At 41.9% G+C, this 12995-nt stretch overlaps 1 protein-coding gene across 13 annotated transcripts in view; it reads left to right on the plus strand.

The window, feature by feature from the left end:
* ppfibp2b (PPFIA binding protein 2b) overlaps positions 1–12995 on the plus strand; it is a 197510-nt gene that overhangs the window by 164501 nt on the left and 20014 nt on the right. For 10 of the 13 annotated variants that reach the window (XM_061822587.1, XM_061822594.1, XM_061822590.1 and 7 more), the window contains 4 exons: positions 12178–12245; positions 12341–12403; positions 12505–12565; positions 12739–12786. In XM_061822587.1, the coding sequence (XP_061678571.1) occupies positions 12178–12245; positions 12341–12403; positions 12505–12565; positions 12739–12786 (240 nt within the window). The remainder of the gene's footprint in view (positions 1–12177; positions 12246–12340; positions 12404–12504; positions 12566–12738; positions 12787–12995) is intronic. The other 3 variants (XM_061822589.1, XM_061822593.1, XM_061822591.1) reach the window with 1 other exon arrangement.

The following is a 12995-nucleotide window of genomic DNA, read 5'->3' on the forward strand; positions in this document are numbered from 1 at the left end:
CTGGCAGGGTGATAAACACAACCAAACTTGTGAGTTAACCCTAACCATTTCTCTACAGTAGCCAGGTGTGTGGATGTGAAATGTGCACCATTGTCTGAGCGGATGAGAGCAGGGAAACCGTACGTTGGAATCCAGTGGTTCACCAAAGGTTTCATTACCAACATGGCACCTTCGCGAGCGCAGGAGTAGGCTTCAGGCCATCCGGAAAAGGTGTCAACTAAAACAAGAAGGTAGTGCTTACCTTGAACAGGGGTGATCATGTCTGTGAAATCCATGACCAGTTCCGCACCGGGCCAGGTGGGTGGGTCAAATGAACCTGACAACGGTCTAAGTGTGGGGTGAACATTGTGTAGCTGGCAAATATTACGGTCACGACAGTGGGCATGACACAAGTCAGACATTTTAGGATGCCACCACATGCGAAGTTTGGTTAGCATGGCTCTGGGGGCAATATGAGCCATAGAGTGAATTTCGGTCAAAATATCTTTTGTTCAGGAGAGGCGTTGTGCTGTATTTTAACCAATTCACTAAGAGACGGGGGTTCGGGCAGGTCAGGAGAGGATTTGTCAGATAATTGTCTGTGGGACATAGCCCGCAGCCTGCTTGGCAGGCAAGTCGGCAGCATTATTGCGTAGGGCTGTGGTTGAAGTGGATTTGGAGTGGCCAGGGACCTAGACGATAGCCACCGCCGAAGGTTTGGCCAGGGCTTTATCTAATCGTTGGATCAGAGTCAAATGTGCAATAGGAGAACCTTTAGCTGTTTTAAAATAATTCCGTTTCCAGGCAGACAGGTCCCACACAGCAGCAGAGATAGCGTAAACTGAGTAAGAATAGACAGTGACAGATTGTCCGACCACCAGTTCCAGTGCAAGACAGAGTGAAAGCCCTTCCGCTCCCTGGGCTGAGGGAGCAGATGTTAGTACGGAACAGGAAACAGTTACAAATTCACCTGAGGGCTGCTGCTCCACTACGGCGGCCGCCGCAGCCAAAGAGCCATTCAGCTTACGATAACAGCAACCATCAGTGAACAGGACCCTGCCGTTAGTCAAAGGTTGGACAGAGAGATCAGCACATGGACAAAGAGAATCTGAAGAATAGAAGAACCATGCTCCGAGGACATAGTGGACTCCTTCAGATTACACCACTCTCCCCAAGAAGGTCACTAATTTGTGACAACACTGAAGCTTCTTTCTGGAAATTTTGAATCACAGCTCATGCAAACGAAGCAAAACAAGTTTAGTTAGAGACAAACACAACTCTGCTGTCAGGGCTGCCAACAGGAGATCAACATTCATCAGGAGTTTACATCCATCTGGGAGATCTAGATCCTGCAGAAATGATTTCAAACATTGATTAAAAATTCCAGGTGTATTTTGGAAGCCTTGTAGCAACCTGGTGTATTGCAAATTGCGTCCCTGATATCTGAATGCAAACAAGTGTCTACACTCGAGTGCGAGTGGGACACAGAAGAATGCATTTGCCAAATTAATCGCTATGAAGTATTTCAAACCAGGTGTGATGTTAGACAACATTCTGTGGGGGTGTGGTAGAGGTAACAATGGTGTGGTCTTTAACATCATTAACGGCTCTCAAATCATGTTCCATACGCTAAGTGTTACCATCTGCTTTTAAAACTGGCCTGAGTGGTGTACACCACGAGGAGGTGGATGTTTCCAAGACTTCAGAATTCCACAGGCCAGTGAGAGTGTCCTCCATCCCCTGCTTAGCAGCTGCAGGTCAATGATATTGAGGTCTGTAAAAATGAGATCCTAGAAAAACAGTGATTTTAATGTCTGGTGTGTGAGTACAATGTCCAACATCTAAGGGTCCAGAGGACCAAACTAATTTAGGCAGTTTGTTTAACATTCACTTGGCATCGTCATGGTCAGAGTAGTCACATCCATGTTCTCGAGTTAGGGTCTCGTGTTCTAATATGGTGATATTAGTTGTCGGAGGTGCGTCAGGAACAATGATGTAGTATGCATCTGTAGATTTGGAGATCTGTACGTTAGGGAGTGGTGTGTCCTCCCAGTCAGTCATTTGAGTCAGTCGTTTCGCCAGAGGTCCCAGCTGCCGGGCCTCGTGTCCTTGAGATAGAGCGAGTGAAATGTGGGGTACTGACTATTCTTGCATTTTGAACCATGTCATTTGATCTGGTGTAAGAGAGCAGGATGGTGCTACACCCTCTCTTACTGTGAATGTATGTGCGGATGTAATGTCCCAAGCATCACCTTATATGTATGCAAAGTTTTCATGTGTGCTAGATCGTGGTTGAGGTCGTAATATAGTGTGCAATGGTATGGATCTAGTGGAGGGAGATAAGCCCTAAGAGTGTTAACCAGAGCTTCCACAACAGAAATTGATGTATGAGACCAGGTTTGAGCGGTGTTTCTGGTTCAAGTCGGACCCAATAAATGTACACAGTTGGAGTTGGTTCACTCACAGGTGCCATAAGCCATTGTCCGGAGTGGCAGACGGTGTCAGCTGCTGGCATTATAAATGAATGGTGGAAGGTCTGTCCAGCCAAGATTGTCGGTAGGGGTTGAGTCCATTGCAAGCCCTGTTGAGTCCCTGAGAAGCCCATCAATTGCACAGTGTGTTGTGACAATAAAGTGTCCAGGAGCGAGGTGTTGAGTGAGGAGTGGGTTACCCCTGTGTCAACAAGAGTGTTCACATTTGCCCCGCAACAGAGATGGAGATCATGGCACCTGTATCGCTGGACCCCTGGCTTCCTGGGCACCCCTAGTGGTACTGTCCAACCTGCTGCTGTCCATTCTGCTGCCAGGGTGGGCTGCCAAAGCTGTCATTTCTGCCTCTGCCTTGGCCCCCCCCCAGTTGTCGGACCAGCCACCACGCCCTTGCATTGTAGCTTGAGGTGGAGGAGGTGTGAGACAGTCTTTAATCCAGTGATCGAGAGAACCACAACCAAAACACCCTTGATCATGTTGATGTTGCACTCTCCCCCGACCCCTCCACGCCTTCCTGCGTATCCACCCCGGCTATTACCCTGTCTAGGTGGTTGTGTCTGCCAAAAAATTACATCTGATGTGGTTTTGGACCTTTACGTCTTTCCTGTGCTTCTTCTAAGTTAAGAAGTTGTTTTTGGAGTTTCATAATTTCATTATCCTCACCCTGTTGTTGGCTTAAATACATTTTGAGGTGATGCACTAAGAGTCGTCTAAATGGTCTAGGCTCATCTCTGGACAGGAGGTCAGGGTCAGCTTTAAGAGTGGTCTGTACTGGTTCAGGGAGACCTGCCAGGATCGCAGTCCTGAATATAGCCTCCCCTGAGCCAGACTGTACAGGCTGATGTCCAGTCAATTCAGTCCCAAAGTTTAGTACAGTTAGTCAAGTGCTCAAGTGGGTCGTTTAACATAGGGGAAAGAAGTGGGTGCGGGTGTAACAGGAGTGGGGAACCTCTCTCTAATAGCTGCGGCCAGACGCTCGAAGTGTTCTCTCAATATGGTTCCATTGGGTACGTTAAGCATACCTGCAGTTGTCTCGATTTCTCGTTGTTCAATACTAGTGCATGATCTAGATGCTGCTTGTCTCCAGTCTCCCATGCAGAGTGTATACCCCTGTAAAGTTTCCACAAAACTAGACACCCATGCATTACCACCAGAAGAGAGATGAGGCAAGCGAGCAAGACAATCAACATCTTTAAGATGAAACGGCTTGTATGTTGGACCTGCCTCTATCATAGGCATCATTGTAAAGCAAAGCAAAGCGCATTTCATACACAAGGTAACGCAACGTGCTTTACATTATTAAAGGCATTTGAAAACAAAGAGATAAAACATTTAAAATGGGATAAAAACAATAATAATGACAACAACAATTAAAAAAAAGACAATTAAAACTGCATACAGTGCAAGTAATATGATCAAAAAGTGGATATATTCTAAAAAGCCTGAGAAAAAAGAAGAGTTCTCAACCTTGTAGTGTTTTGTTTGCTTGTTATATAATAATATAATATAATATCCATCCATTTTCTTTAATGCTTATCCTCATGAGGGTCACGGGGAGTGCTGGAGCCAATCCCAGCTGTCAACGGGCAGGAGGCAGGGTACACCCTGAACTGGTTGCCAGCCAATCGCAGGGCACATAGAGACAGACAACAGTCGCACTCACAATAGCACCTACGGGCAACCTTGAGTGTCCAACTAATGTTGCGTGTTTTTGGGATGTGGGAGGAAACCCATGCAGGCACGGGGAGAACATGCGAACTCCACACAGGCAGGTCCGGGATTGAACCCAGGAACTGTGAGGCCAACGCTTTACCAGCTGCGCCACCAAGCTGCCATAATATAATAATAATGATAATAAAATAATAATAATATAATCATCATCGTGTTATTTCCGATGCGAGAGAATACTTCACATCAAATCAACAAGACAGTTTTCACTAACCCCCCTTCATCCTCTTGCTTCCTCTGTGTCTGTGTGCGCGCGTGGTGTGTGTGTGTGTGGTGTGTGTGTGTGTGTGTGTGGTGTGTGTGTGTGTGTTTGGTGTACTTACTTGTGATTCAGGGCGCGTGCGTGTGTGCGTATTCGACGTGCCTCCTTTCTCATTTTTGCAGTCCTTCACTCGCGTCCACATATCAAATACAACTTTTCTCTGCTCCATCTTCTTTTCCTCATGGGCTCCTTGATGCCCTCAACGTCACATGCGACCATACCAGCACCGGGTAGTTTCCTGGTCCCGTCCCAACGTCCGTCACCGTCACCATCATTAAATGCGCAGTGCGCCTTTCTCTGTTCACCTCTTTAAGTTCCATGAGCCCTTATCTAATATGTCGCTTACATCTTTCATAGTCTTTTACATTTATATTTATATTATATTTACATAGTCTCTGTCATTGTCCCATAACTTCATCATCAGTTTGTCTGAATCGCGCCCAAGTTGTGCTTTTGCCATTATTTTAATGCGCGCTTCCTTTCTTTATCTTGTTTCTTTTTCTCAACATTAGGCACCTTTTGCTGCTCAATTTCAATGTATATTTAATCTTTAGTTGGATTATATTCAGCACATTCATGATCAAATTCACCATCCATGATTATTTCTTTAATTTAGTGGTCACTCTTCTTCGACTAACTTATTTCGTATGCCACCTTGTGACGTCCCAGGCTCAAACCGACGGCAAACCCTCTGTTTTTAAGGGATCCCATCCCCCTTGGGTGTAACAGGTGAACGTCACAGTGCAATTGTACGTCTACAATATACGTCAGCTACGACGGGATATACAACTTCTCTTATTCTCATTATCTCTTATTCTCTTTATCTCTTATTCTCAATAACTCATATGAGGCATGAACAATCTGATACAAATGACTTCTCAAATTTAAGCAGTTCAGTATGCAGAATTCGACAGTAAACAGGCTCCTGCTTACCTTTTGGTTTTGGCCGCGACCTAGAGAAGTCAGAAGCACAGACGACCACCCTCGACTTGTCCATATAACACTCCTGTGTTTCTCATATGTCTCTCTTTATCTCAACTTCTCGACGGCCAACGCTCATCTACCCCCCTCGACTTACGGTCGGGGTCACCAAATTGTAGGGATTTGCGAGTTTGGACCCTACGCGTGTTCACGAGTCGAGGAAGATATGACCAATGATTAGAAAAAGTGAACAGCAAATGCATTTATTACAAAGGAATGTGTAGTACAGACGTCCGGGTCATATCTTGGTATCTGCCGCACACGAGACCAGTAACACACGGTTTTTATATGTATGGGTCCATGGTAGAAGTGGCTGCCCCCCGCAGTCAGATCCTGGGCCGGGATGGTAACTTTCCGTTCCTTATCTGATGTCCTTCGTCTCCACGGCAACACCTGGGAGAGGAGTATGGTTTTCTGCGTACAAAGATCAAGGACAACCACCGGCTCCACAACACATCCTTGTCTGATTAGCAAATGGGCAACACTTTATCCGTTGATTAAATGTATAAGGTCATATTTGAGAAAATAATGAATTAAAGTAATTCATTCAAATTCATTCAATTAAAGTCAAATAGTCTTCACTAGAAAATATGGGGTTTGCTTTTGGAGTGAGGTAATCAGAGAATTTTTTGTAATAAGTTTTTAGAAACTTAGCTTCGTCTCCAGCCAGTGTCCATGTATTGCTGACATCCCGTCCTTTATCGCCGATCCACAGCACAGTTCTATAGAAATTCTATAGAAGCATTCTATAGAAATTCTATAGAACTTTGGCCCACGTTCTAAAGAAATTCTATAGAATCATTCTGTGGAGATCCTATAGAACTTCAGGACCCAAGTTCTATCGAACTGTTCTCAAGAAATTGTTATCTAGAGCTTTGTTCCGAAGTTCTCCAGAACTGTTCTAAAGAACTGAAACAAGATTGCTTATACATTGTATTCGTAAATTGCATTAATGTGACAATCCCACATACAATCAACGTTGCCTTAGAACATAAAAACAACAATGCCATGCAACATGGAAACTGAGCCATTAAAACAAACATTTAGAACAAATAACTTTTTGCTTAGGTTATGTTACAAACAAAATAAAATCTAATATTCCACTATGTGAACTTTAACTATGTATCTCATATTTACTGTCCATCCTGGTTCCTCCCGTCCTGTTTCCTGGCACTGCCACCGCATCTCTCAGACGCATATTTCAGGCATGACGTGGCCGCACTTCGTACATCACTCTGCGTCCCCTCGTGGTTTCTCAAGACACTTTCTGAGTCCAAAATTAAGAGACTTGGTTGTTACGTCTGGCAAACACTATAACTATCAGTTAGGAATATATCAAACACAAGAATCCATATTTTGTTTTCTAGAAAGAGCATTTGAAGGACCTCATTGTTTAGAAGTCTGCAAACTGCACACAAAATACTTGCAATTGCATTAGTAAATGCAATATCATTTGAAAGTTAAAATAATTACAAAATCTTCACCTGATTCTCAACTGTACATTACTGGTAAAAAAAAAATACATTCTGTACAAAATATATAATATTCAATTACCTCTTCAGGATCTGTTTGAAATTTTCCTTGAGGGTTACCCATCCAACTTTCAACATTTGGAATTTCTGCAAATAAAAAAAGAGGATGGCAAAATTAGGAATTAGTTTGTTGTTAAAATTAAACTCAACAACTTTTCCCATACTTAATCATACCAGTTTTACAGAAGGAGAAGGGTCTTCCGTCACCTTCTGTTGAAGGACAATGAAGTCAGCCAGATATTTTACCTGTACAATGTCGATGTCCTCTTCTTGTGCTGCCCTATGGTCTTGATGCCTGTCGGTGTCCCTTATCTCAGTAAGCAGCAGTAGTCCTTTTTTTGGAACCCTGAACAACAACACATGCACAATGCAAAACACAAATATGACAAAAGGGTCTTAAGACGAGTTATTCGTAGACATTTGGCTTACTTGGTTCTTACATGGGCCAACTGTCTTTGGAGAAATGGTAGAGGCTCAAGTTTGGTGGTGGATGGCTCGAGGTTGATGGTAGATGTCTTGGTTTTGGATGTGTTAGGGTTCTTCATGGTGACTGTGAACCACCTGTTCCACTGCCTAAAACAGTACGAATAAAACAGAATACCATATTAACCAAGTTTTTTTGTGCTCTGTGGGCCAGATTTCTTATTAGCAAGTGCTTTAAAAAGAACATGCATTTACTTTGATGGTCTTGCAGGGCAATTACAGGACTGGCATCACTTTCCAAATCCTCCACTTCAGGAGGTTTTTGGAGCTGTAAAGAAAATAAACCAAGACCTGCAATATCACATCACTGAAAAGTTGATGGATATAGTCATGACATCAATTAATTGAATTCTTGGACTCTTTGAAAAAGTAAAACAAAACATCCCAAATTATACATTTATATAAAAAATACACCAATGAATGACATTGTTGATATGCCTGCAGTGAAAGAATTAAATGAGACATGCCAATTATGATTTCACCATCCACATCTGGGGAAAAATAACTTACTGGTCACTTTCAGTATATCTGTCTTATTCTGCCCCAAGGAAGTTGGGTGGGTACCATATGCCACATGTGTTAATTGAAAAAAGAACAGATATTTTGGATTAATTATAAATGTAATCAGTACAGCCGGCACCCTTAGTTGATGGAATATATATCCTCAACGGTGGAAGCCAGTGTTTCAGCATATTTAAAATATATTTGGTTGAGTAGCAAGATTCCATCTACTAAAATTGCGTACAACAGATGAACTTATCTCTTCTTCGGAAGATTTGCCAAGGTAGCTTTGCCTGAAAAATAGGTCAATATATTAATGTAAATGACAAATTTTTCATTACACATGTTCTAGTTCAGCGTGTACCCTGCCTCTTGCCCGTTGACAGCTGGGATAGGCTCCAGCACTCCTGTGACCCTAGTGAAGAAGAAGATAAGCGGCTAAGAAAATGAATGGATGGAATTTAAAAAACTATCGTTGGAAAGAGGCTTGAAAACCCCCTTAAAATCTTACTTAAATTATCTCCATAGCTCAAACAACAAAAGTTATGACCATTTAAAGATTTGGAACATGGGCTAATTATGGTATTGGTAAAACAATAGAAAAGAACAATAAGTTGTGACCTTCCCAGTTAATTAGGATCTTCAAAATGTCATGATTTTTTTTTTTTGTTTCTCAACGAATTTTCATGAAATTTCACTAACGATCCCTTGGTTATTACAATTTGGACTCATTTTCATTACAATTGCATATAATTGCATACAAAGCACCAAATCCGGCAATTTTACCATTTTTGCAATGCGACCAAAATTTGAGTGCGAGCGGTCATATCACTTTCATATTTTACTTATGCATCTACTACTACTACATCTACTACTTACTTTTACATCTATAAGTACAAATAAAAGAAATGAAGTAATTTGGAAAACAATAGATACACTAACAGGTTTTGATCGAGGTTTTAAACGGATAAAAGTTTCGCATAAAAAGTACTACAGGTTGTGGCCTAGTTATGTTATCGCCACTAGGCCATGGGAGCTCGCATGCATGCTAACTGCACATTCAAGGTTTGTGACGATCAACTAGAAAGCCACCCGAAGGCGAACACATGCTTTCTAGTGCGTTGCCTACACCACTCATGACATACGCCTCAGGTGGTGTGTGTGGAAAACATTAATTTATTGCATTCACAGCAAGAAAACTGGAGGCTTCGAGACTCGAGAACAGCAACAACCGTTATTTTTTAAATTAGCGAATATGCCAGATTTTCTTCTTCTCCTTAAGTCAATTGCATCAGCATATCTCAGCGCCACCTGCTGGCAGGCAAAACATGCAAACATATCCCCATTTCCCACACCCAGAGAACAATTGGAAATGTTAGTGTGGGTTAAACTTTAATACTCAAACTTGAAATAATGTCAGCTTTTTTTTGTTGTTGGTCATGTTGGTTCTCAAGATCTAATCGATGAAAATCCAGTTAATTGAGTGGTTTTCACAACCCGCATCTTTCTTCTTCTTCTTTTCCTTTCAGCTTGTCCCGTTAGGGGTCGCCACAGCGTGTCATCTTTTTCCATCTAAGCCAATCTCGTGTATCCTCCTCTCTAACACTCACTGTCCTCATGTTCGCCCTCACAACATCCATCAACCTTTCCTTTGGTCTTCCTCTCGCTCTTTTTCCTTGCAGCTCCATCCTCAGCATCCTTCTACCAATATACTCACTCTCTCGCCTCTGAACATGTCCAAACCATCGAAGTCTGCTCTCTCTAACCTTGACTCCAAAACATCCAACTTTGGCTGTCCATCTAATGTGCTAATTTCTAATCCTATCCAACCTGCTCACTCCAAGCGAGAACCTCAACATCTTCGTTTCTGATACCTCAAGTTCTGCTTCATGTTGTTTCTTCAGAGCCACCGTCTCTAATCCGTACATCATGCCCGGCCTCACCACTGTTTTATAGACTTTGCCCTTCATCCTAGCGGAGACTATTCTGTCACATAGAACACCAGACACCTTCCGCAACTGTTCCACCCCGCTTGGACCCATTTCTTCACTTCCTTACCACACTCTCCATTGCTCTGTATTGTTTACCCCAAGTATTAGAAGTCATCCACCCTTTCTATCTCTTCTCCCTGGAGCTTCACTCTTCCCCCACTGCCCTCTCATTCATGCACATATTCTGTTTTACTCCAGGTAATCTTCATTCCTCTCCTTTCCAGTGGGTACCTCCATCTTTCTTATTGTTCATCCGCCTGCTCCCTGCTTTCACTGCAGATCACAATATCATCTCCAAACATCATGGTCCAAGGGGATTCCAGTCTAACCTTGTCTGTCAGCATATCCATTACTAGCGCAAACAGGAAGGGGCTCAGTGCGGCTCCCTGATGCAGTCCCACGTCCACCTTAAATTCTTCTGACACACCTCTGGCACATCTCACAGCTATTCTGCTGCCCTCATATTCTAATATATTTCTCCGCCACACTAGACTTGCACATGCAGTACCACAGTTCCTCTCTTGGTACTCTGTATAGGCTTTCTCTACGTCTACAAAGACACAATGTAGCTCCTTCTGATCTTTTCTGTACTTTTCCACGAGCATTCTCAAGGCAAATAATGCATCTGTGATACTCTTTCGAGGCATGAAATCATCCTGTTGCTCGCAGATACTTACTTCTGTCCTGAGTCTAGCCTCTTTACCATAACTTCATTGTGTGGCTCATAATCTTTATTCCTCTAGTTTTCACAGTTCTGAACATCGCCTTTGTTCTTAAAAATGGGGACTAGCACACTTTTCCTCCATTCTTCTGGGATCTTCTCTCCTGCTAGTATTCTATTGAATAAGTTGGTCAAAAACTCGACAGCCAGCTCACAAAATTGCTTCCATACCTCCACTGGTATGTCATCGTGACCTACTGTCTATCCATTTTTCATTCGGTTCAGTGCCTTTCTAACATCCCCCTTACTAATAATTCCCACTTCCCTGTCATTCACGCTTCCCTCTTTTACTCTACCTTCTCTCTCATTTTCTTCATTCATCAACTTCTCAAAGTATTCTTTCCATCTACTTAGCACACCACTGCCACCAGTCAACACATTTCCATCTCTATCCTTAATCACCTTTTCTTGCTGCACATCCTTCCCATCTCTATCCCTCTGTCTGGCCAACCTGTACAGATCCTTTTCTCCTCCTTTTGTATTCAACCTGGTGTACATTTCGTCATATGCCTCTTATTTAGCCTTCGCCACCTCTACCTTTGTCCTATGTCGCATCTCGATGTATTCCTTCCTAACCGTATCTTTAAAACTGTGGAATAATGGTTCAAATATGGATTTGGTCAGATGGTCTGTTTGGCCATTTGGTTGATAGTAATTGAAGCTTTGTGAACATAGTCCCCTCTTCAACACACTGACAGCTGGTTTCCGATTTTCAAGATGTAGGCTTTATAATGGTGGCTTGTCTTACATGATGGACTTGCCCTATTTTGAAATCTCCATTGTCAGTATTTATATATTGTAACAAATACTTGATGTATTTTATTATGCAACTTCACCATGTGTAATAGTTCTGATGTTGCTTGAAAATTGTTCAACAGAAATTATTTTCTGAAAAAATTCTATAGAAATTTGACATCAAGCACTGTTAATCAAACCTTTCTATATAATTTCTAGAGAAACATTTTGTTTGATAGAAATTATATAGAAAGTCACAGCCAAAGTTTTATAGACCAAGTTGGTCTATACAAATTCTATAGAATTCTATAGATTTCTATAGAAATCTTTTAGCCCCCCAACCCCCCCCATACACACACATATCCTCTCAAGCTCACTTCCTTATTGTCCTGTCTCGTTGCGCCCCACTGACGTCGACACAGTCACAATTACACCACACTTGCTATATACGAGAAGTATTAAAGCTCAATCTAATAATAACGAGACGATACTTGCTCTCGAGTTTCACATGTGGCTTCTTTCTTTATTCCTCACTCCAGCACAAGTGCCTCAATTGCCTCTGGTTGCGGTGTTCGTTTGTCAAAGGACTGTCAAGATAAAGGATCAAACGATAACCGTAGCTAAAACATTACAGTATACACTTATCGGTTCCTAGCCACGATATGTAGACACAAACTTGCCATCCAAAATGGTGGTGTAAACAAAAACACGGTGTGAAAATAATAAGTGTTATGGAAAATACATGAATATTTCACGAAGATTTTTTTTTCCATAGATGTCATCAAGAGGATCTTCCCCCCTTATGTTATCCTCATTACCTTATCAGAGAGAACTGGATTCTTGGTATCGTATCAACACAACACATGTTAGAATATTGCAATGTGCCAATATCTGGCAGTGTGTGATGACTCCAACTTTTTGTGTGCTATTTATATTAGTTGTCAGAAATCTATGGACGTACCACATTCTACTGGTGATACAAGGTTTTTAAATGGATTGTGGTAAGTGTTCATGCTTGACTTGTCATTGATAGCATATAAACAGAAAATAAACTGATAAATAAATGCAATCAATGAAGTTGAAATGATGATGTTTTTTTCAGGCATCATTGCAGGTTACAGTCTAGCAGTCTTGAAGAATTGCAGAGCAGATCTTTGCAAAAGGTTCTCCCAATTTATTAGTGTTTGGGTTCTATACTGCTATCTAATTGAACTAATCAATACAAAGCATTATCGTACTTACACACATGCTTCATTTTAACATGCTAACTGAATTTGTTTTTGATGTTTGCATGTCTCTGTGAATGTGTGCATTTGTGTATCTGTGTGGGCGGTAGCCTGTAGAGATCCTGCCAGATGAAAGAGAATCAGACATAGGGGGAGAGGTACTGATCTCTTGCATGGCATAACACAATCTAACATGCTGCTTTATAAACAGGTTTATAAACAAACACAACACTATACATTTGTTCATTGCATAACACAAAAACCTCCACACACAGTGTTTCACATTTAAAAAAAAAAAAAAAAACCTGAAAAATGCACTTCAGTGAAATCTCACAGTTCACAGAGGTGTATTTTTCTGTATTCATTA

Source organism: Syngnathoides biaculeatus, chromosome 6, assembly GCF_019802595.1.
Source record: "Syngnathoides biaculeatus isolate LvHL_M chromosome 6, ASM1980259v1, whole genome shotgun sequence".
Lineage (NCBI taxonomy): Eukaryota > Metazoa > Chordata > Actinopteri > Syngnathiformes > Syngnathidae > Syngnathoides > Syngnathoides biaculeatus.